The sequence below is a fragment of the Acomys minous genome, assembly GCF_964271855.1.
Source record: "Acomys minous genome assembly, chromosome: 3".
Taxonomy (NCBI): Eukaryota; Metazoa; Chordata; class Mammalia; order Rodentia; family Muridae; genus Acomys; species Acomys minous.
In genome coordinates, this window is record NC_140485.1 from 23,058,043 (window position 1) to 23,083,166 (window position 25,124).

At 41.6% G+C, this 25,124-nt stretch overlaps 2 protein-coding genes across 5 annotated transcripts in view; one reads left to right on the plus strand and one right to left on the minus strand.

Annotated features, from left to right (window-relative positions):
- Positions 1–8,482, minus strand: part of GALK2 (galactokinase 2) — a 135,212-nt gene extending 126,730 nt beyond the window's left edge. The window contains exon 1 of one of the 3 annotated variants that reach the window (XM_084775509.1): positions 8,311–8,482. In XM_084775509.1, coding sequence (XP_084631635.1) covers positions 8,311–8,330 — 20 coding nt within the window. In that variant the 5' untranslated portion in view covers positions 8,331–8,482. Of the gene's footprint in view, positions 1–2,455; positions 2,644–8,310 lie in introns of those variants that run through there. The other 2 variants (XM_084775510.1, XM_084775508.1) reach the window with 2 other exon arrangements.
- Positions 8,483–8,604: 122 nt separating this feature from the next.
- Positions 8,605–25,124, plus strand: part of COPS2 (COP9 signalosome subunit 2) — a 28,056-nt gene continuing 11,536 nt past the window's right edge. For both annotated transcript variants that reach the window (XM_084775511.1, XM_084775512.1), the window contains exons 1-4: positions 8,605–8,755; positions 18,426–18,539; positions 19,871–19,948; positions 22,809–22,934. In XM_084775511.1, the coding sequence (XP_084631637.1) occupies positions 8,702–8,755; positions 18,426–18,539; positions 19,871–19,948; positions 22,809–22,934 (372 nt within the window). In that variant the 5' untranslated portion in view covers positions 8,605–8,701. The remainder of the gene's footprint in view (positions 8,756–18,425; positions 18,540–19,870; positions 19,949–22,808; positions 22,935–25,124) is intronic.

Here is a 25,124-nt window from a genome sequence, read left to right on the forward strand (position 1 = left end):
TCTCTGGGTTCGAGGCCAGCATGGTCTACACAGTGAATCCCAGGACAGCCAAGGCTAAACAGAGAAGCCTTGTCTGGGGGGCAGGAGAAAAAAGAAAAAGAAATTAATAATCTAGTAGTTTTCACTCATTTGTTTTTAGGGTTACTTTAGACAAGGTTTCATGTAGCACAGGCTGTTCTCTCACTCACTAGCCAAGAATGACCTTGAATTTCTTCTGTCTCTCTCAAATGCTGGGATTACAAGGCTATGCTACTACCAAGGGTTCACACAATTCTGGGAATCAAACCCAGGGTTTTGTGCATGAGGGTAGCACTCCACAGCTGAGCTACCTCCCCAAATCTTGTTTTTGTTTTGAGGAACGAGAATGACCCCCATAGGGCTCCTGCTTGAACAGCTGGTGCCCAGCTGGTGGAGCTGTTGAGGATTAAGAGGATGACCTGGTTAGGGTGTGTGAGCGGGGAGTAGGCTGTGAGATTTGAAAAGCCCAAGCTATTTCCAGTTAGCTCCCTCTGCCTAGTGCTTCTGGATCAAGGGGTAAGCCCTCAGCTACTGCTCCGGTTCCTGCCTGCCTGCCTGCCTGCCTGCCTGCCTGCCACCACACCCCCGCCATGCCGACCATGCACTCATCCTCAGAAAATGTAAGCCCCAAAATAAATGGTCTTCAATAAGTTGTCTGGGCCACAGTGGCGGTTCACAGCAATAGAAAAGTAACTAAAAGCTCGGTGTGGTGGCGCACGCCTTTAATCCCAGTATTCAGGGAGGCAGAGCACTGGAATTTCAGTGAGTTCGGAGGCCAGCCTGGTCTACAAAGAGAGTTCCAAGACAGCAAGGGATATTACACAGAGAAAATCTGTCTTGGAAAAAAAAAAAGAAAGAAAGAGGAAGGAAAGAAAGAAAGAAAAGTAACTAAAGCAGGCCACAGGGCCCAGACTGTCTTTTGATTGGTGGTGGGCCTCCTCCATCTCCCTCCAGTTGCTGGAGCAACAGGCCTGCACCATCATGCCTTGCCAGCCTAACAATTTAAAACTTAGTCCTAAAGAAAAGAGATATCACTGCAAAGAAAGCTAGAAGTGGAATTTGAAGTTCCACAGTACAGACTGAAAAAACATGAGTCAAATGCAGGCAGAATGAACTTAGCTCTTATTTCTCCCTGAGTTTTCTAATGCTGAAAATCAAAGGCAGGGGCGTGTGCATGCTAGGGAGGTGTGCTACCACTGAGGTACAATTCCAGACGTCTAAAATAAATAGAATAAAAAGAACTTATCTTATTAGAACATGTAATGTGGTTGCCTAGTGCCTTTTACTCAAGAGGATCTGGTTTCCTGTGGAAATGAAGAGATATTTTGAGCAAAGATCAGGAGTTTTCACAAGAATCCAGGTTCCCCTGAAGGTACCAATGAACTGCATCATGGGACCACTTAGATTTGTAAATCACACTATGTAGGTTTAATAAATCTCACCCTTTCAAAAATAGGATGCTTCAAAATATTCCTGCAAACCACTGTGTGAAGCTAATAACTGCACACACAAGTATAAAACACAACACTAGTTGTACATGATGATGTACTTGAGGTTCGGGCCAGCCACAACTACATAGCGGACCCTGGCTCAAAAAAAAAAAATCATATTTGAAATGTATTCATAGACATGTTTTGTAGAGCAATACTACAATAAAGAGGGGTGGGTTTCTTTTTCATGAAACGAATTCCTCAGAAATCATTTGAAGCCCATTGTCTCTCATTCAGTGAAAATGTAAAAACAACCACATTCAGCGGCATCCAGAAGTATTCCACACTATGCTGTCTCTAGAGTGAGTTATGTTTTTTTCCTGGTAACTAAAGATACACCATCAGCTGACTTGCCCAAGAATGTGCATTTCCAAGCCTTAGGAAAGCAGACTCATCAACAAAAACCAAAGGAGAGCTTGGAGGAGTTAAACTCACAAGCAGGCAACCTCGGACAAGCCCTCTGGCTAACAGAACAGCGGGTGAGAGGCTTCTGTAAGATTTCAGCCCCACAAAACCAGAACAAAGTGTCTGTAATTAAAAAGACCCTCCACTAGCCATCAAAAAAGAAGTGGTAATTCTATAGCTAAGAACTGGCAACAAATTAGTTCCTTGGTGACAATTTAGATGCTCTCGGATTTGTCAAAGATGCAGTGACGCAAAAATGACTGGATAGGACAGAAACTTGGAACAGCAGTATCGCTTGGCAGGTAAGAAAACAGTTGGAGGTAGGTTTGTGCATTTTTCCTGAATCGTTCTGCAAGAAAGGGCAGAGGCCTCCACAGAGAGCAACGCACACAGCCCCTGGCGTCTGGACGCAGTGTTTGAGACCTGGGCATCTAGAATCCCAAGGATTCTGTTTACCTCCTGGGACAGAGGAGGGAAAAAAACAAAAACACAAACATGACTCAAAAAAAGCAGCTGCCTAAAGCAATGAAAGCCTGGCGCACCTCTCCAGCCCGGGGATCCCAGGCCACGCCTCTCCCCCACCTGGGATGTTCTGCCACCGGGACTCGTCGCGTGGTGGGGACCTCCGAAGCCATATTTTGTTAGATCCCTCGGCAGTTTCCAGAAGTGCAGCACAGCTGACGATCACAAGATATAGGTGGCTTTCTTCCGGGATCTCGGCGGAAATCCTGCAGGTCCGCACAAATGGCCCCCTTCCAGGCTGTCCCGCCCCCAGCTCCTCCTCCCCAGCTCCCAGCCCAGCTGTCAAGTGCAGCCACCACCTCGCGCTGGGCTCACCACCACCCCACCCCTCACCCCTCACCCCCCACCCTGCACAGCAAGGCAAATAGACCAGGTGCTTTGGGGTCCTAATGTGGCTGAGCACAGCGTTAGAACTTAGACCCGCGCACACTTTCTTATAATCTCCCTCAGGCTTTTTTTTTTTTAAGTTGGGAGTTTTCCTTCCTTAATGTCTAGCAGTTACGTCTCAGAGACCATGAAATGTTCACCTATTGCCCTCTTATTCAAGTTTATTTCCAAAGCAAGAACTTAAAATAGATGTAAATCCCTCTGCTCTTATTTCCAGAATGCAAGCACAGGTGGGCCTCAGTGGACACCACTAATCAGAGAGAAGCAGCCCTTAGTGTCTGTTAGGTCTCAAAGAAACCTGGGACAGACGCCACCCAGCGACTGTGGCTCCTCCCGGCCTTCTCATCCCTCTCCCTACCCTAAACCCTGCAGGCCAGGCGAGGCTTCCTTCCCTTCCCTCAGCCTCTGATCCCTGTGCAACCTCAGCCATTTTGGCTCCAGCTCTAGGTTCCCAGGTACTCTTTGCCCCTCTCCCCCGACCCCCACCCAAGGCCACAGTCAGTCTAGACCCTTCCAGATGCCTCTGGCTGTTTTCCCCACTACAACTACAATAAACCTTCTCCTTGACCATACCCAGGATGAGTCATGTCCTCCTTTTTCCATTGAGTGTCCAGTTCTTCCCTCGTTTCAGTGTTGCCTGAGAAAATCCCAGAGGCCCTATTAAAAGCATACCATCTCCACCGTATCTGCCCTTTACTGTTCTGAACTGTAAAGCATTACCCTGCATATTTATTTTCTTTCTCACCAAAGACATACACAGAGCCCTTCCAACTTAGGCGCTGAAGAATGGCTCCTGCAAAAAATGATGACAAGAGGGGACATGCCATCAATGAGGTGGTGACCCGAGAACATATCAACAAATGCATCCATAGAGTAGGCTTCAAGCAGCATGCTCCTTGGGCACTCAGAGAAACCTGGGAATTCGCCAGGAAGGAGTTGGGGACTCTAGACATGCATATATTGTTACCAGGCTCAAAAACATCTGGCCAGAGGAATAAGGAATATTCTATATCCTATCCATATACATACGTGCAAAAAGTATAATGAGGATGAGGATTCACCAAACAAGCTCTACACTTTGGCAACTTACATCCTTGTTAACACATTCAGAAACCTATAGATGATGTGTTTGAGAACTGATGACTAAATGTCAAATACAGTAACAGAACTGGGGGAAAACCCCACACAAAGAAGCACAGCATCTGCCTTAAGGAAGTGCAAACCAAAGCCACTGAAATGCTCAGTGCTCTTGATAGAGCAGCTAAAATTGAAGTAGGGTAGCTCATACTAAATAATGGAAAGATAGACAGCTAGGACTCTTGCAGGTTGCCGAGAGATAGGCGAAATGGCAAAACTACCAGGCAAAACACTTTAAGAGTTTCTTACAAAGTTGACCAACCATCACTTATAGATTTGTCTCTATCCACTACATCATGACATCATTGTCATAGAGGTAGTAACATGCAACAATACACACTTATATCTCACCATTTCTGTCTCTCAAAAGTCAAGGTGTGCCTTAGATGGGTCTTCTGCTTTAAAGAGGCTCATCTGGGGAAGGACGCAGACCACAGAGGATGTGGCTAATGTACATTACCACTCACAGGCAGAGCCAGATGCTTGTCTCCTAGGTGATTCCAGATTTGTCCAGTTGACAGTGAAGCTTAGCCACCCAGGCAGTGGTGGAGAGTGATTTTAAACCCAGCACTGGGGAGGTAGAAGCAGGCAGATCTCTGAGGTAAAGGCCAGCCTGGTATAGAGAGAGAGTTCGAGGACAGCTAGGGCTACCCAAGAGAAACCCTGTCCTGAAAAACACACAAATAGCCAATGAGGCTCAACCATCACACAAACATCAGCTTCTTGAGGACAGTAAAGGACACAGTGTCTGTTACTCGGACAGACTTGATCCCAGCTAAGTGCATGTATCAGCTTCTCTCCATAGTTTTGATTAGAAGCTCGTCATAGCCTACCCACACTCAAGGAACAAAGAAGTATAAAATGGCATGGATCACAGGCCATCTTGGAATCAGTCTAACACATTACTCAGAAATGAAACATGCTCATACAGCAACCTGTACACAGCAGTTTTATTTATATTAAATACGAGTTGAAAACTTCACATATACATTAAAAGAAAAGTAATTATGGAATTTCCAAAAACAGAACACACTGCAATAAATTCAAACAACCAACTGATGCAGCAACAACACAGATAAAAGCCAGGTAATTGAGAATGCACTGTATTTATTTTGATTGACATATGAAATTGCTTAAATTGTAAATTTATCTACAATGTCAAATAATAGATCAGGATTGGCCTAAAAAAATAAATAAGAGGAAGATATAGATCATCAAGGAAATCAGGAAGAAATTTATAAATATCTTGAGTTTAATAAGCTATTAAGTTCTTATGATAATCACAATGTAACAGGACAAAATTTATCAAGTTGATAAGTTTTATTATGATAAGCAGGTTAGCTTTTGTAACAAAGCTAAATTATACTTCAATAAATTATGTTTCACAAATATTTAGGGCCAGTGAGATGGTCAGTGGGTAAAGGCTCTTGCCTCAAAAGCCTGACCACCAGAGTTCAGTCCCTGGAAACAGGGGGAAGGGGACAACTGGCTGCAAAGTTACCTTCGGACCCCACACACATGCCCCACACAAGCATATGAAGCACAGCCATACAAATAGACACCATACACACGCACACAATCTTGTAAAAATTTCTAAGGGACTACAGAAATGGCTCAGTGGTTTAGAGCACCTGCTGTTCTTGGAGAAGCCCTGAGTTGGGTCCCAGGACCCATGACGAGAGGCTGACTGCCTGTAACTTCCAACTCTCAGGAGACCTCACACCTCTAACATCTGCAGGCAGCTGTGCTTACATGCATACACACTCATGTTCAGATACATACACACACTTTAAAATAACAAAAAATCTTTAATAAGAATAATATTAAAATGCTTTTTAAATATAACATCTACTTTAAACAAGAACAACCTGTTAAGAATTTTTATCAGTTACTATCGAATAAAATTGATCTCATGAAAATACTCTAGTAATTGCTCTTCTCAAATTATCAGACCTTACTCAATAAATTGGAGTATCACCAAGGAAATAAAAGGCTCACATTTCAGTTGCCACTTCCTTTATGTTTCTAGGCACCAAATTACTCATCTTTTCCTGCTATATGAGTAAGGCATCACAATGAAAAACAAACAAACAGCATATTATACAAATAAATGCACTGTAAATCAGCATGCCATTTTACATATGTGAACAACTGGCATGGTAAGTGATCACAGCCTTGTTGTTTTGTGTTTGAGAAATTATGCATGAATAAAACTCTTAACTCCCTTATGATCTCTATGTTCTTTGGAAAAATTATAGACATGGGTAGGGTAACTGTGATTTATTACCCCAAGTTCTGAGAGTGGTGAGCGGTGAATGCTATTGTTATGCTAAACAGAAGTACCTAACCCTGATCTGTCCCAATAAAGTGGGATGTCATGGTCACACTTAGTGGAAGGCTTTGCTTTGTTGTAAAATTATGTGTACATATTCATGCAGTATTTTTGGGATCTAAGATGTTATCATTAAATGGCATCCCAAATCCAAACTTTTATATACAGTTGAGGAATTTTGAACAAAGAATGGAAATTAAATAATATCAGGGGATTGTCCGCCTAATATGAAATATTTATTATATGCTTGCATAAGAGAATGTCTTTAATTTTAGGAAATGCACATAGCTGCACATAAGACTACTGTGTTGTTTTATATGCATCTTTCGGTTGACCCAGGAAATACACAGCATTAAAACTGATAGTTGGTATACTTGTATCTGCTATTCTATCCTTTCAAATGTATTTTAAGTTTAAATTTTCTCATGATAAAGTATTGACAGAAAAAGGCTATTAGTAAAAGTATGTGATTGTAGGTGTTAAAATTCTCCTTCAGTCTGCTTACCTGTGATGTCACTGCCTACCTGCTACCAGGGCATGGCCTTGCCTAGGGCTATATTAAAGGACAGACCCTCTCTTGGTGCTTTCTTTCCTCTCCTCTCCTCTTCTTTTCTCTGTCTCTCTCTCTCTCTCTCTCTCTCCCTCTCTCTCTCTCTCTCTCTCTCTCTCTCTCTCTCTCTCGTATCCCTCTCCCCTTTCCTTCTCTCCCCATGTTCACTTAATGAACCTCATATAATCTAATAACTGGCATCTGTTGTCTTATTATCTTATCATAATTATAAAAAATAGGTAAGATGATATTATTGTTAGAAAAACTATAACCAAAAAGATGTTAATTTAAATGATTACTTTTTGGGGTTTGTTTATTTGTTTGTTTTTCGAGAGAGGGTTTCTCTGTGTAGTCTTGGCTGTCCTGGACTCACTTTGTAGACCAGGCTGGCCTTGAACTCACAGAGAATGATTACTTCTTAAAACTATCTGAAATTCCTTCTCATAATATTTTCCTAAGAAACAATTAAGTGTAAGGCTAGAGGGGAAGCTCAGCAATAGTGCATTTACTGAACACATACAAGGCCAAGTTCTCTCCCCATACAAAAAATAGAAAGAAAAAAAGAAAAAAGAAAAAAGGCTAGGCATGGTGGCAAACACCTTTAATCCCAGCATTCGGGAGGCAGAGGCAGACAGATCACTGTGAGTTCTAGGCCAGCCTGGTCTACAAAGTGAGTCCAGGACAGCCAAGGCTACACAAAGAAACCGTGTCTCAAAAAAAAAAAAAGAAAGAAAAGAAAAAAAGAAAAGAAAAAGAAAAAGGAATGTTAATGATATTCAAAGCAATACTGTTTGAAGACTTATTTTTGTAGCATTCTGGACGAACAGCTATAAATTGTTTTCACAGTATGTTGAATATAAAAATAATACAATCGTTGTTGTGCTTAACTATTTCTCAGCATGTCTTCTGACAAGATTTTCAGAACCAAGCAATTGCTGGCTTAGAACCAAAAGCAAAACTATGCCGTTCCCCAGGCACAACTCCAGAAGCCACTAGAGCACAGCCAGCTTGGGTCTGTAAGGATTCAACACGATGGCGTGAATGTTAATGCTGAGCTATACTCACCATCAACTGTACTAGATAAAGTTGTTTTGGTTTTGGTTTAACCTTTGGAGATTTGGGCATGTTTAATGGGTCTGAGTGGGTAAAAATTGGGTCAAAATTCTAGGGTTGTATCTATTTTATAACTATACAGCATTTGTGGAATGAAATGTACAGAATTTCCAGGGTAATCCGAAAAGGGGGGAGGGGGCCAGGGGGTTGCCTTATTTTCAACCGTTATCTTCATTCTGAACTCTAATGGTGATTCACTAAATAATTAAACAATTGATTAGTGCATACCTAAATTGGGGTATCCACCGAAGTGTTTTGCTAAGAACAAATATAACTTTATGTGAAAACTGTGTTGCTGTTTATATCCACCGCAAGATGTAGAATAAAAACAGATAACAAAAGCAGAGGCACGCTACCTGTCGTATAGGACTGGCATGTTTCTTTAAAAAGAGATGGTTCCAGAGTCCCAGGCAAGGAAGAAGACAATTCCCTCACCAAGGACGCTGGAAACTGCTAGAAGGTTTCCGAAGCCCCTCAGATAGGACCCGCAGCGCCCGATTTCCCAGTTGCTACGCTTTGTTGCTAAGACACCAACTGTCGCGCAGGAAACGGCGGGCCGTGTCCTCCCTTTGCGCGCCGTGGTAAACCGCCTTAAGGTGGAGCCCTTTGGTTCCGGAATGCGCTTATCTTCTCTAGGAGCGACCGGAAGGCGAGGAGAATAGGGAGTGACGCTCCGCGGCCGCGGAGGACTGTGGGAGGAGGCTGTCTCTAATTTCTCCTCTTCCCCCCACCCCCCCTCCGGCCAAGATGTCTGACATGGAGGATGATTTCATGTGCGATGATGAAGAGGACTACGACCTGGTGAGGGGCAGGGAGCGGGCCCGGGGCTGGAAAACGGAGTGTGGCGATGGGGTCGAGGCCGAGCGGCTGCAGCTTTCCCCTGGGGCGCGTCGGCCGGCTTTCGGCCTGCACGGTGACGGGGTTCCCTCCTCGCCCGGCGCCGCGGGCCCGTCGGGCCTGGGAAGAGGAGAGGGAGACGTCGGGCCCGCCAGGCCGCGGGGCCCGGGGGTAGCGCAGGGGGCCACGGCCGGTTCTCAGCGCCGCCTTGCCCGCCGCGGAGGCGCTTGGGCCCGGCGCTGAGGTCTGGGCCCTAGCGGGGCCACCTCTCCATCACACCGGGCCTGAACCGGTGCCAGAGGCTGGGAGAGTGAAACGGGGGAGGGGGGCCCGTCCTGCTCCCGGACCTGACTGCGAAACTCGGGAGTCTCCCCGAAAACAGCTTTAGAGTCTCGCCCAGGGTCAGTTTGGGTCCCAGGTTAAGGTTCAGAGCAAGAATAGAAAGGGGGCGGGGGAGTAGTTAAACTGCCTGCTCCGTCCTCTTAAAAAAAATTCTTTTTTTTTTTTGACAAGCTGGGAAGAAGCGTTTGCTTTCTCTTCGTTTGAGCTGGGGAGAGGTAGGGACTAAGGAAATTGGAAACAACGGCTTTTCCCCCTTTTGATTTAATAAAATTTACAGCATCAGTGTTTGAATCATCAACGGCATAGAAGTAAACAAACTTGCCTGGTTTGGTGGTGATTTCTTTTTTAATATAAGGTTTGATTTGTAAGTGAATTTACAGGGTTTAAACTGGACCCCGTGTTTTATGTTGATAGTCAAAAAAAAAAAACAAAACAAAACAAAACCGCACACCTATGTGAGACTGAGAACTAAGGGGAAAAAATGGTCTTGATCCCCAAATTAGTGTCATTTTTGTTTTTCAATTGGGAAGCATTTGTTCTGTTCTTAGGAATTACGGTGATGCTGGTTTTGGTAAGGTTGTGAAGTGGCTGCTGTTCGTCTTGTGAGTGTCAAATTCTCAGAGCATGTGTATTTGTTTTTGAGTTACTGTTTCATGCCTGTATAGGTGAATCTGTAGATCATTTCTGTGTTTTTTTTTTAATTTTTGCGTTTTACAGAGGCATATTTTATAAAAGGAAGAGGAAAATGCTATGACTGAAGAGTCATAGTAGCTATTTAGTGATTTTTTTTTAAAATACAGAGCTTGTGCTGTTTGTTCAAACACAAGGTAGTTGTGAGCAGTTACTAAATTTCTCCCTGTTGTTTTGCTTTTGTTTTTAATTCTATTACAAGTAGATTTTAAATCGTCAAAGCTTTTTACTTACCTCCTTTTATAACAGTCTGTTAAATACATGAATATTTAAATGAATGAATATTGGCATTAGGATTACTTTGAAAATACACTGTAAGGATGAAAATGAAATCTTATGAAAGATTTTACTCTATTAGACTTTACTAGTTTGTGGGAGTTTGTTTTGAGAGGAGTCTCACCATGTAGCCATAGCTGGCTTGAAATTCAGTCTGCTTCCCAAGAGTTGGAAGTAAAGGCGTACATCACCACACCCTGCTTTGGGAGCTTTTTAATTAGACATACAGTGTTTGTGTGTGGCTGTTTCCCCAGCATTTCAAGGCCTATACTATGTGTACCATATAATAAAGCTGAATAATGCAGTTTCAGTTTAAAAAAAAAAGACAACAAAAACAAAAAAAGCAAAATTAAGATTTTACACTATCGCAAAAATAAATGAATTGTTATGTCCTCCTCTAGACACTGTGTTAGACAGTCCTTCTCAGCCATTTCTCATACAGATACTATTCTAGATTCTCAGTCACATGTCAAGTAGTGAAAGCCCTTTTAGTAGCAGTTAAAAAATTTTGGTAGCATGACAGCTTTCAGGTAATTTATTTTCATTTGCTAGTCAGTATCTTTTAATCATATGTTTAAAAGGATACAGGTGCTGTCATTTCAGAGCTGCTTTATAGATGGAATAGAGTAGTTTCACCAGACATGGTGTCGAATGCCTTTAATCCCAGCATTCAGGGAGGCAGAGGCTGGCAGCTCTCTGACTTCGAGGCCAGCTTGGTCTACAGAGTGAGTTTCAGGTCAACCAGGGCTACACAGAGAAACCTTGTCTCCCCAAACAAAAAACAAACAAAATACAGTAGTTTTACCAAGCTGTGAGTCTAATAGTTCCTTGGTCTAACTCATAGTTGGCATTAATGAATGAATCAATGGTTATTGGAAGGTATTTTTTTCTAGTTTCATTATTTAATGCCCCAAAACCCTTACACTTTTAAAAGTATTTTTTACAAGTATCTATTTACTTTCTCTGTGTGTGTGTCTGTGCGCGCGCGCGAGTGCATGTACAAGCTATGTGATGCATGTGGAGGTCATTTGACAACTTGAGGGAGCCTGTTCTCTCCTACCTTGTAGGTTTTATGATAAAATCCCAGTTGTCAGGCTTGCCAGCCTTCACCTTTACCCACTGAATCCTCTTGCCAGTTCACTGCTCTTTTTACAGTTCCAAAGATAGTATGTAGGTACTATATTTTGTTTGACTAGTTTTCTATTGATAACAATGTGATCTGTTTTCAGTCTGCAATATTATAAACAATGTGTAACTTTAAAAAAAAAAGTTGGAGCTAGAGAAATGGCTCAGAGTTTAAGAGCACTGGCTGCTCTTTTACAGAACCCCAGTTCAGTTCCCAGCACTCGTGTGGTAGCTTCCACTGGTCTTTAACTCTCATTCTGGTGGATCCAATATATTCTGGCCTCTGCAGCACCAAATATCATATGGTATACATGCATACATCCATGCAAACACTCCTACACATAAAATAATTTTTTAAAAAACTATAACTGAAAAATTAAATTGATAAATACTATTAAATCAGGCAACGCTGGTTTTTTAATTGACTTCTTTTTTACTTTAATTAAAATTTTACATATACATTTATATCACTACACATATATACAATAAACTACCTACAGCAAGAACCACAAAACAATCAGGAATTATATAAATGTTACGTTCATAGTGTTTTGGCTATTTATATTTGGCAGTGTTGAAGAAAACCTCTTTCCTATCTTGGTGAGTCTAAAATTCGGTATCTACCATACCTCATCATTATCAACTTAAAACATCTATCTAGACTTAAAAATATCTTAACCCTTAAACAACTAAGCTTAATTGTAAAATTAAACTATCTGGTCTTCAACCCCATCAGAGACTTGAGAAGGAATAAAATTAATTACCTGAGTGAACTGGAAGTTCAAGTTAGCAGCTTCCCAAATGGTACTGTTTTGGGTTAGAAATAAATAGTTCACTAAACCAAAAATACTTAACTCAGATGAAAGTGGCTCTCTTCAGAAGTGTTACTGTAATCCATGTCAGTACTGTTGGACACTGCCTCTTAAAGTTACAAAGAATGATGCTGATTTTCAACCAAGTTTTCATGAGTTTTCAAAGAGGTCTGTTCGTTTGTATAAAGAGTTTTAAACATGGAAGCTAAGCAGCTAAAATAGATAATGATAAAATTAAATCAATGAATATGAATAAGTCCTTAACAATAAGCCTAAATAAATATATAGAGTACATAATAAAAGCATTTTAAATTACCGTGGTAAGTCACGTTTGTAAACATAAGCATCCAAAATGAGTTTGCACTTGTGCATCATATGCAGGGTGAATGCCTGGGCTCCGGGCATGTGAGGAACCCCACAACTTACAAGGAAAAGCACTGAGATAGTGATGACCTCACATCCAGAGAGAGAACGCAACAGAGAAAGAGAGCTGGGTCCTAGGTCACAGGGTTTTTATGTCTCTCCTTGGGAAATTTCATCTGAAAATGAGAAGTTGGAATGAATAAAAGTTGATTCCTATTTACAACATAGATTGCAAATTAGTACACACTAGCCTGAGTAGGATTTTTTAAAGTTTGGATTTTTGAAACACAAATGACTACCTAGGACCTGTGTTATATCTGGTATTTAAGGATAATGGTACATTCCCTCCACCTCTGTGTCCTTTACCTAGTGCAGATGGCTACAGGTGTCAAGTCTCAGAGCATTCTAATGATGGGTCTGTTTTCCTGATGTATATTTCTTAGGACCTGTATTGCTGACGTGAGTATATAAGTAGACCATAAAATGGGCCTTGATCAGAAGTGGCTACATTTTGTCTTGTAGTCCAAAATTAACCCTGATAGGTGTATGTTGTTAAATTTGGTTTCTTAGCCCGATCTTCAGTTAAACATTTAAAAAACACTTCGTAATGTCTCAGGAACATAAAACAGGATTTTTTTTTTAATGTGCTTTTTAGAGGACACAAAGGATAGCTAGGCGTGGTGGCACACACCTTTAATCTCAACACTAGGGAGGCAGAAGCAGGCAGATCTTTGTGAGTTCAAGGCCAGCCTGCCCTACATAGTGACTTCCAGGACAGCCAGGACTCTGCAGTGACTTTGTCTCAAAAAAAAGTTATTCACAGTGGGGGCAAGAGGGAAGAGGGTACAGTACAGACACTAACCCTGCGTTGGATGCGTGTCATGTATGGCAAGAGAAGAGTGACTGTGAGAGATCTGGTTCTGCTAAAAAGAGCTGGGGAACTAAGAAGGAGAGCCTTGGCGAGTGATTTAGCAGGAGCTACAGAGGAAGAAAGGAAAGAGAGGATTGTGTAGATTCCTAACCAGGGTGTGAGGCTAAGGCCTCTAACTACAGCCTAAGACTGAGGCAGGATTGCAAGCTCAAGGCCAACTTTGGCAACTTAGTAAGGCCCTTTCTCAAAAAAGTGAAGAGAGCTGAATGAAGTCACTGGTGTTGGAGCACTTGTCTGCAGTGCATAAAGCCTGAGTTCACTCTGCCTCCGCATGGCCAACATAAAATATGGTTATCGGTAAAACAGCAATTCAAACTTATTTGGGGAAAAGAGTACCGTAGATGGGCCATCACAGACTGCTTTGGAGATATATGAGTTACTTTATCATTTATCAGTAGGTTGAAACTGACATTGAACCTTAAGATTTTTAAAGCCCTTTTATAATATTCAAGTGACTTTACATATGTTGCTTAAACTTTTATTTAGGATATTCACATTGATTGAAATTTTGATTTCTACTAAAAACATTTCATCGAAACATCTACAAATTGTTACTCAGTTGGTAAAAATAAGTTCAATTTTAGCATTATTTAATTCATCTAATTCTCTGTCCTGATTGCTATCTGGTGTTACTAAGTCATTGGTATTTGTTGTGGTTAACATTGTTTTCCTTTACCGGTGCCCATGAGGTAGTCTTTTTTTATTTTTATTTTTTCATTTACATCTTGGATTCATTTCACATCTTCTGTTTAACCTCATTCCTCCTCCTCCTCCTCCTCCTCCTCTTCCTCCTCCTCCTCCTCCTCCTCCTCTTCTTTCATTCTACTACTTGAGCTCAAGTATCCATTGTCTTTGAGCCAGCTCTCAAGAATAGTAAGTGGGTTGTTTTGTGACTAAGAAAGCACTCGTACAGTATGGGAGAAAATAGAAGGAACTTGTTTTCAGCCATGTCATAATTGTCTCAATGGTGTAAGGTGACAGATAATCTCATCGACCTGTAAAATGTTTGTCCTTGCTGCTGGAAAGTCTGCAATTTAATTCTGCCATGGACTCTGCCTCTCAGCCTTTCCCTTCTTGGACCAAGGCCTGTTTTGGGTTTGGGGGGGGGTTGTTTTTTTTGTTTTGTTTTTTATGTTTTAGTCTAAAAACCAAAAATGAGAGTCCAAAATCTTATACTTTGTGATATGGCAATCACAGTTCTTTTTCACTCATTTCTAGATTTGGTGTTGTTTTCAGAAGGTTTGGGTTGCCAAAAAGTAGTTTTCTGGTATAGCAAGAAGAGTTTTGAGTGTAGGACACAGATTAGAGCATCTTGCAGGCATCTTCAGTGTTTTCCACAATTGATTGATACTTTGGTCTAGGACCATCAGTGCTAAGATTATTGTTTCTCATAAATACATACAAAATGACATTGTATGTTTAGGTCCATTTTGCAAAGTATTGGGAATTCTGTCCTGATCCCAAGCCAAAATCCATTTAATGAATTTTTAATACAACAAGTTAGCATTTCAAACAGCATTTTTTAAAGTCAGAAATCCTGACAATACAGTCCAAAGGTATACTAATTTGATGCCTGCAGAGGAACATCTATAGCATAACACTAAAGTCTCTCTTCTCTGTAATTAAGCCTCTTGTTTCTTTCTATAGGAGCAGAAGACTGTGTGTGAGGCGTACACTATACTTAATAAAGGGACCAGTCAAGCCTGAGCCAAGGTGTCTAAGGCATTGTTTACTGGCATGTGCAGTGCAAAGTGCCAGTTTTTATGTTCACAGTCCAGGCTTGCAGTGATGTCACACACTGTAATCTGGCTAGTGCTGCCAAAATATCAATTTTGGTCATTGTGTATTCACCTATCGTGTGTGTGTGTGTGTGTGTGTGTGTGTGTGTGTGTGTGTGTGTGTGTGTGTAATCCCCTCTTCATATCCAGGTCCCATCCATTTGTCCCATGTTGTACATCCCCTACCCTGGATGTATTGGATCATAACCCATAGTTTAAGAAGCCAGATCCTATCCTGAATGAGGTACCCCAGACCTAGAAAAACACACGTGGCATATACTCACTTATAAGCAGATATTAGCCATATAATACAGGATCACCACACTAGAATCCACAGGCCTAAAGAAGCTAAATAAACTTAATGTTCATTCAGAAGTGCAACTAGAAGAGACCCCGGAAGTGCTTGAAGAGAGGGAACAGGATGGGCGCCTACTGTAGAGGTCCTCTAAAAGACTCCACCCAGCAGGGGATTGAAGTAGATGTTGAGACTCACAGCCAACTTTGGGGCAGAGTGCTAGTGACTTAGGGAAAGGGTGGGGGATAGAAGGATCTGAAGGGGACAGGAGCTCCACAAGGAACAACATAGCTAAGGAATCTGGGCCCAGGGGGACCTACAGAGATTGATGCACCAACCAAGGACCATGCACAGTGAGGACCTACCCTGTGCTCAGATGTAGTAGATAGGCAGCACAGTCTCTCTGTGAGCCCCATAATATTGGGGGTAGGGGTTGCCTCTGACAACTCCTCATTGATCACTCCCACTGGCGGGGTGCCCATGCCAGCCCACAGAGGACGAGTGTGCAGGAAGTCCTGATGAGACGTGACAGGCTGGGGTCAGATGGTAGGGGAGGAGGGCTCTCCTTTTCTGAGGACTAGGGGAGGGGGAGGGGAGAGAGGGAGGGGGGACTGGGAGGAGATGCGGGAAGGGGCTACAGTTGGGATACAAAGTGAATAATTTAAAATTTTTAAAACTGCAATAATAATAAATTAAAAAGCCAGATACTAGATGACCGATGAGAAATGCAAAGAGAAGAATAGCATGCGAGGGTGGAAAGGCATTTGAACAGTTGTGAGCAAAGGCAGAGTGGCTGCGGTGGTGTGAACGAGGGAAGTTTCCATAGGAGATGCTGGATGTGGGCAGGCGTCAGGTTTTTACTACTTTCGGTGTGTTTAGTGGGCAATGAGAAGTCTTTTTTTTTTTTTTAATTAAATATAATAAGTCATGGACATTTTTTGCAAATTATTCTATTTGACATGAGGTTGAAACTTGAGGGTTAAACAGAGGCCAGGAAGGCTGGTACAGCTTGTGAGAAGGTAAACTTTGTTAGAGACGTGTGTGGCTGAGGGATGAGGAGTTAGGATGACTCGGGAATGTCCTTGCGAGTGTTTCTTGTGTTGCCTTGTGTTGTGTGCCCTTCTTGCCAGCGCTGTATACCTTACCTCACACTTCTTCTAGAAAATAGGCCCATTTCTTTTTCAGACCCATCTTTGTTACTATTACAGTCCTGTCAGTCATAGTGATAGACAGTTGATTTATTCTCTAGAGGTTATTTTTTTTAACCTGTAATCTTTTTGTTAATAGTAAGAGACAAGAGTTAAGAAAATGAATCACTATGAAATATGTTTCCTACCTAGTTTGATCTTGTCCCTAAAGGAAGTATTCCTGCGGAGTTTCAAGTATAAAAATGGCTGAATGTCATAGGTCTGTAGTCTGTGACAGTGAGTACCACTTGTGTTCTCACTCTGCAGAGGCCATTCACTGAGAAAAGCCATCTTGACATACTTTTGAGCTTCCTAAGTGCTGTGCTCAGTGAAGAACTCTTTACTCTGCCTTTACAATATTTCATGTGTATTTTTTAAAATAAACTGTATTTGAATTTAAGATATATCTAATATTCATATCCTTGTGTTTATTCCTTTCCCTCCACTACTATTGTTTTGATATTAACTTATCCCGTTGGAATGACTTGTAGGTGAGGAGAAATCATCTTTATTTTGTGGCCATCTAAAATAATACCTTTCTGGACCAGTGAGATGGCTCAGCAGTGTAACTGGCTTACCACAGAGCCTGACAGCCTGTGTTCAGTTTTGGAACTCACATGTGGAAGGAGAGACTCTGGCAAGCTGTGCCTGGACCTGCACACACACCTGCCAGGCCACCTTACCAGTCCAGATAGCTTTGTAACATCCAAATAAGTGAGCTAAAGTGGAGCTGTGGACATTTGAAGAGTTTTCCACCATGTAAATTCAATTCTTACTAAAATGCAGTACAGCAAGAGTGAAAGTTTGGATTAAAAAGTACTATTAGAAGCCAGGCGTGGTCCCAGCACTCAGGAGACAGAGGCAGGCGGATCACTGAGTTTGAAGCCAGCCAGGTCTACATAGTGAGTCCAGGACAGCCAAGGATACACAGAGAAACCCTCTCCAAAAAAAAAAAAAAAAAAAAAAGGGAAAAAAAAGTACTATTAGAAGCAATATAAACAAAGGCTAAATAGTGCTAAGATATCATTCCATTAATGAGGATTACAAAATATACATTGATTTCACAGAGTGAAAGTTGTTTTTTTTTTAACTTGCTTAGTGTAGTGTGTGTGTGTGTGTGTGTGTGTGTGTGTGTGTGTGTGTGTAACATATGCACATGTGTGTGGACACATAGAAGTTGTGAGGATGGTGTCAGTCAGGTTTCTTCATCTCACTGACCCTGAGGCTAGGCTGGCAGCCATAAGCCCCAGCGACTCTCCTCTCTTGTCTGTCTCACTGTTCCACGTGACAAGAGGGGCACAGGCTCTTGTGCAGTTGTGCCTGGTTCTTTATATTGTGTCGGGGGTTTGACCTTAGCTCTTCATGCTGTACAGCAAGCACTTTTATCCCTTCCCCTCTTCCCATCCTCTGGAAGTTCTAGTTTGAGACATAAAAATAATTCCTATTTTATTATATACTTTATACTTTATTCTTTCAAAATAAAAATGTTTATTGTTTTGTTTGGAGCATTTTGGGGGGTGTTGTTGTTTGTTTGTTTTTCGCCTCCCCAACCCACCCACACACACAGCTTTGGCTGTCCTGGAACTCACTCTGTAAACCAGGCTGACCTTGAACTCAGAGATCTGCCTGTCTCTGCCTCCCAAGTTCTGGGACTAAAGGTATGCACCACCATTGCCTGCCTTCCTTCTCCATTTTTAAAATAAGATCAGTGTTGAAGGTTGTTTTATTTTATACAAAAATAGAATAATTATTTTATCCTAGCAGCATTCAATTTTTGTGGTGCCATGTGAGTTTCCTTTTCTCATTTATTCCCTCTCCCTCTCTCTAATACACAGGAGTACTCTGAAGACAGCAACTCTGAGCCCAACGTGGATTTGGAAAATCAGTACTATAATTCTAAAGCACTGAAGGAAGATGACCCAAAAGCAGCACTAAGCAGCTTCCAGAAGGTTTCTATTTTCTGAATGGTTTTATGTCTTAATGTTTATTTTTCTTTCTTTACTTTTCTCATTGGTACGACCAAATATCTGACTAAAAGCAAGGTTGGAAGTATTTCAGTTCACTATCTAGGATGCAGTGGTCTCTCATAGTAGGGAAGCTGTGCTGGCCAGAGCATGTTACTCGGAGGCTTCCACCTCAGTGGACCAGTGTGATGGCTGGAGTAAGAGTGGCCCCATGAGCTCATAGGTTTGAGTGCTTGGTCCCCACTTGGTGGAACTCGTGGACAGGAGTAAGCAGTGTGGCCTTGGAGGAGGGGGTGTGTCACTGGGGGTAGGCTCTGAAGTTCCAAAAGCTCATACCATTTTAATGTCTTTTCTTCTCTCTGTCTCTCTCTCTCCCTCTCCCCTCTCCCCTTTCCCCTCCCTCCTCTTCCCTCTCTCCTCTCTCTCTCTCTGCCTCCTACTTGGGGATCAAGGTATGAGCTTTCAGCTATCCCTGCTCTCATATCCTGTTCCGCTATCATGGAGTTCAACCCTCTGAAACTGTACACCTACATTAAACAATGTTATAAGTTGTCTTGGCCGTGGTGTCTTTATCACAGCAGTAGAAAAGTTAGCTAAGATAACCAAGAAGCACAGAGAGCGACTGGGGCCTGAAATAGAGCTGAGTTATAGCTCCCCAACTTGAGTTCCAGTGATTGACTTTCTGTGGCTAGACTCTACCCTCTGAGGGTTCCACAGCCTCCCAAGGCAACACCATCAGTTAGGGACTCAGTGTCACACACATGAGGCAGACATTTTTTTTTTTATCTAAACCATAAAAGGTACAGTAAATCCAAAGTGATTTATTTCAGGTGTGTGTGTGAGAGAGAGAGATATTTATGATTGTTCTGTCAGACGGACGGCATTATAGACAATACATATCTTTCAGAAAGTTTCCCATGTTCTTTTCCAACCAAGTGTCGGTGAAGCAGGTGGTCCTACAACCACACTAGAGAAACAGTCTCGTGGTCAGCACTGTTACCACTATACTCTTGTTGCTTCTGGCAACAGATCAGTTATTTCCTGACTTCTTAATACAGATCATTCCATTCAGGTAGGCATGTCCTTTCTGGGCCTGTGTGATCAACTAAGTCCTTTGCTGTGACAGCTTAAGAGTCAGCTCACTCACCCAAGAGTCCCAAGACGTTTGTCTTTAAGTCCTTTTTAAAATTACACTGACAACTAGTGAAATTTGGGAGAAAATATTTTTCATGAATATCTTACAAAATTAATTCAAGAGTTAGACTTAGCTTAGGTGTCATTCAGAAACTAAAAGTAAAAATGTCTTCCCATTGTAGGTTTTGGAGCTTGAAGGTGAGAAAGGAGAATGGGGGTTCAAAGCACTGAAACAGATGATCAAGATTAACTTCAAGTTGGTAAGATTTATTCTAAGAGAAATTATACTCCCCATGAGTGACTACGTGCAAGCCTCCTGCATCAGGGCCCCATATGTCTCCTTCTCTAAAGTCATTATATTGACATCTTCCTATGTATGGACTGCAAAATTAGGATTACAGCAATAACTGATCTTTTCTTAATTTTTAAAATTCTAATTAAAGTCATCATTTCTTCTCTTTTCCTCCCTCCAGCCCCTCCTGTGTCCTCTCTTTTCAGTGCTAAGTTTTTTTAATTTGACAAAGAATTTTAAAAAGGTTTTTGTATGAAGAGCTTATCCTTTAGGTGTGTCTTGTGTGTGTTACTGCACATTTACAGGTGCATTATTTGTAGGGTGACTTTTTGTAAAACTTACTTTAGAAGTTTATTTTGGAGTTTCAAAAATTCTGTTTATTACCAAGACTGGGGCCAAGTACTTCAGCATTGTACCCTACAGCTCTGTTATCTCTCTTTCTACCAATCAAGAAGGCCTGAGTACCCTCAGAAGATGCCTAGTGTAAAGTTTCCACTTCTGCTCTAGTCCAAGCTAGCATCATCTCCCACCTACATTGTTGCAGTGGCCTGATAGCTAGTCTGGCATCCATCCTTATCTGCTGCACTTATTCTCACAGGTAGCAGTTATCCTTTTAATATACAACTCATAGGATGTCATCCTTCCCTTCAGATCTCCTTGGTCCTTATTGTCCCTCAGTAAAATCCAAAATCCTTACCATGGCCTCAGAGATGTCCTCACTGCCGCCTCTGTCTCAGATGTCCTTCTCTCAGCCATATGGCTCTGCTCAAATGCTGTTCGCCCATCAGTTGGCCGCCTCTGCTGGTTCTGTTCTTTGTGACGTGTTTATTCATTGACTTTTCTCTGCCCTTCCCCATCAGTAAGCTGTAAGTGCCCATGGGACCAGGGCTTTGTTTCCCCTGTTGTGTTCTCAGCACCTAGAACAACAGCAGGCATTTAGTACTCGTCATACTCTGCTGATGAGTCACAGGTAAACTGGATGTGCCATGATGCATTTTCACAGAATGCCAATCAATCATTACTGTCCTTAAACTGGCCAAACAAAAGTGAAGGATGGAGGGAAGTGAGTAGGAGATCATTTTTTCAATAAAGACTTGCTTCACAGCCAGACGTGGTTGCACAGCCCTTTAATCCCAACACTCAGGAGGCAGAGGCAGGCAGATCTCTGTGAGTTCGAGGCCAGCCTGGTGAGTCCAGGACAGCCAGGTCTGTTACACATAGAAACCCTGCCTTGAAAAACCAAAAAGAGGAGAAAAAAAAAAACTTGCTTCATAAGCAGAGGGAGACCTGAATTCAATCTAGAAGCCATATAGAAGCTGGTTACTACTTCCTTTTTCTGCTTTCTAGATTTCCAGGTGCCTCCTGCCTGTCCAGTCATTTCTCTGATCCCATCTATCTGCAGTTGAACCCGCTCTGGTTAGGGCTTTGATTCCACTCCATCAGGCCTGGCTTATTACACTCTATAGTCTCTTTCAGATGTACTCTCCAACCCTTAGAAGAGTGGCTCCCTGAGCCTCTCCTGCCAAAACTATCAGAAAATGTTTTAGCATAAGTCTTTGCTCCTAAATAACAGAACTGCTCAAAATATGTACAGTTACTATTTTATATCTAGCTAACAAAGGAAAATCATCTGTGTTGCATTCACCCTTTCTGGTTCTACTTCTGGAAGTGTGTTTTTGTTGCACAAAGCCCCTGTGCTTTCTGTTTGTTTTTGTGAGATTACACCAGTATTTCCTATATTTAAATTAAATTTTTGAGAAATATAGATGAAGCAGCAGGTGATGGGGCACAGATTTTAATTAATTAAAAACATTAAGTACTGAATGTCAGCTGTACACGCCAGTGCAACCATTCTTTATACAACTCAATAAAACAGGTTAGTAGCAATAAGAGATTGTAGGGTGTAGACCAGATTATACAGTTAAATTCCAAAATTGATTTACACGACATACTCCCCAAATACTGAACTGCTGGACATTTTATTAGTAGCCCTTTGATTTTACAGATCTTTCCTGTTTCCTGGAATAATAATATAAAACAGTCTAAACAATCATACAACATAATATTGCAATGGCATCAGTAACTGTGTCTACCTTGGAGTAGGGCCCTGTATGGGATGATTTTCTTTCTTTTAATTGAAAAAAGCAAAACAAAGCAAAGAGAGAGAGTACAGTTTCTCCTCCCTATGTCCCTGGTATGATTTTCTTACATGAGATGAGTTCTGGGACTTGAAGTGAGCCTTTGAACTCATGGAATACCAGCCAATTTAAGGGAGAAATAAAACATGTAGCTCTTGTTAGAAAAGTTAGGGCAAGCCAGGCGTGGTGGTACACACCTTTAATCCCAGCACTCTGGAAAGCAGAGGCAGGTGGGTCTCTGTGAGTGTGAGGCCAGCCTGCTCTATGAATTGAGTACAGAATAGCTAAGGCTACACAGAATCCTTGTCTTGAAAAACAAAACAAAAAGTTAGGGCGAATCTTTATTTAAGGGAGAAATAGTTGCTATCTGCATAACTATTAGCCATAACATTTCAAAATTATAATCTGTTTTCATTTAATGAATATTTTAGTAGCTTTTTAATCAAATGTGTTGTGCAGTGAAGAGTAATATTTGAGACTTCGAACATGTACAAATTTTATCTGTTTAGGAGGCAAAAGTCTGACATTTGTGTCATCTTATATGTAAGGTAACGTGTCTATAGTGTTCTTCCTCCTTTACGAGAGCATTTCATGAATCGTGCCAGGTCCAGTTTAATGAGCTGGGTCCTCGTCTTGTGCACAGGTAGCGCACCTGTATGTCTCTAACCATGCATTTTCCTTTCTTCGTAGACAAACTTCCCAGAAATGATGAACAGATATAAGCAACTATTGACCTATATTCGGAGTGCAGTCACCAGGAACTATTCTGAAAAGTCCATTAATTCTATTCTTGATTATATCTCCACTTCCAAACAGGTTAGACTTGAGTTTTCCCTCCTGCTGCTAGCAGTGTGTTATTTATAGTAATGGTTCTGTGGGTTTGAGGTGCTCTGTAGTGGCCGAGGGCTCCCAGACTTATATCCCCTTTTCCTCCAAGTGCTGATAGACAGGCATATGTCATTATGCCTGCTAAGGCTTTGTTTTATTTTAAAGAAAAGGCCTATTTACTAATTACTAGTGTGTTTCAAAAGTAATGCATTAGTGGGGCATAGTGGCACGTGCCTGTGATCCTAGCATTCTGGGAGGCAGAGACAGATGGATCTCTGTGGTCTACAGAGTGAGTCTAGGACAGCCAAGGCTACGCAGAAACCCTGTCTTGAAAAAACCAAAAAAAAAAAAACAAAAACAAAAAAAAAGTTCTGTTTTCTTAATTCTGGTACTAATTAGCATTTAAAGGCAACAAATCCAGGCTAATCTCCCTTAGTATCTTTAAATCCTTAAATTTTACCTGTAAATAACTTGGGCAGACTTGTATTCTATTCAGATTCCATACAGCCGCAATTATAGCTCTGTTCTTGATGAAATTGTATCTGTATCCAAACTTTCAGTACTGAGCATGCTAGACAAGCATTCCCATTGAAGTTGTACCCCAAGCCTTCACTGCAGCCATTGAGGGTGTTAAATACTAAACACAGTCACACCTCAGCTACAAGTTGTCATATTTGATTGAAGTTCTTAAGAACTTGTCCTGTGTCAGTCTGTGTAGGTGCTCTCTCTATAAATGCTTCTATGAAGGGTGCGTGGTGGTACCTGATAAAGGAAAGGTGGAAAGGGAGATGGGCAAGGGAGATTGGTTCTTCTAGAATGTGGTGGTTAACAAAGGTTATGATAATTGATTGTATTTCATTCATCCTTTTTTTTCTGAGATCATTTTCATTTGAATTTTTTTCATATTTGTTTAAGATTTATTTATTAGGTATGCAGTGCTCTGCCTGCATGTACACCTACACGACAGAAGAGGGCATTAGATCCCATCAGAGAAGGTTGTGAGCCACCATGTGGCTGCTGGGACTTGAACTCAGGACCTCTTAACCTCTAAGCCATCTCTCCAGCCCCCTGAATTTTTTTTTTTAAAGCTGGTGTTTGAACACAGGATGTTCTCTATATCACTTAGTGTCTCTTTGTACTCCTGACCAGTGTTCCCAGGGTCAGCCTCGCTCACACACACTTCTTTTTAGCCAGACGTTGAGATAGTTTGTTGCCATACTTTGTATTTTCCACATCTATTCTGGGAATAGGGGGAAAGAAGCCCTGTCATTTAATAGTGATAGTCCTAGAGTAAGTAACATGGACAAATATGCTATATAATGATTTTGAGGCCAGGCTGGCTGGTGGTACATACCTGTGATCCCAGGGCTTGACAGGAGGGGGCAATAGGAACAAGGGTTCAAAGCCATCCTTGGAAACAAGGTGAGTTTGAGACTAGCCTGGAGTGCATGAGACAGTTTAAGTAAATAACACTAAGTTAAGTGGGAAAATATTTTCTTGTACTTACAAACAAATGTTATAAAAACACTTTTGGTGTTCTGTTTATAAATGTTATGCCAAATGTTAGGGGAATAGAATTGAATAAAACTTAAAGATTGTATTCTTCTGTATGTTGCTTTTGGAAAGGATGAATAGACACTGTGTGCGGTAGCACTCAGTGACCTGAGTGAGCAGGTAGCCTTTCCTTAGAGCGTCAGCTCCTCCTGCTCTTCTTCCCTCTCTGTTACATAGAAATTTAGGGATCCAGATACAGGAACAAAGCTGAGTAGTAGAGGATGAGCAGAGGAACTCAGGACGGCATACAACAGTGGACTTTATGGAAGAAAAAGAAAAGTCACTCAGATTAGTGAATTGTTGGTGATTAAACCACCAGCTAAAATTACACGAGGGGAAAAAAAAACTATTCTAAGACATACTTGAGATGTGGTGGCTCGTGCCTGTAATCCCGGCACTGAGGAGGATAAGGTAGACTCTGTCACCAAGAGTTCCAGGCCAGCCTGGTCAACAGAGTAAGACCTCGTCCCAAAACAGAAGAACAGAACCTTTTGATAGGAGCAAGGCTGCTGTATATATCTCTCCCCCTCCCCGTGTGTGCTGTTTACTCTATAGAATATTGTACACGCTGAGTAAATAAAATGTATATGTGTTTAATGCATACCATTCTGTTGCTATAGCATG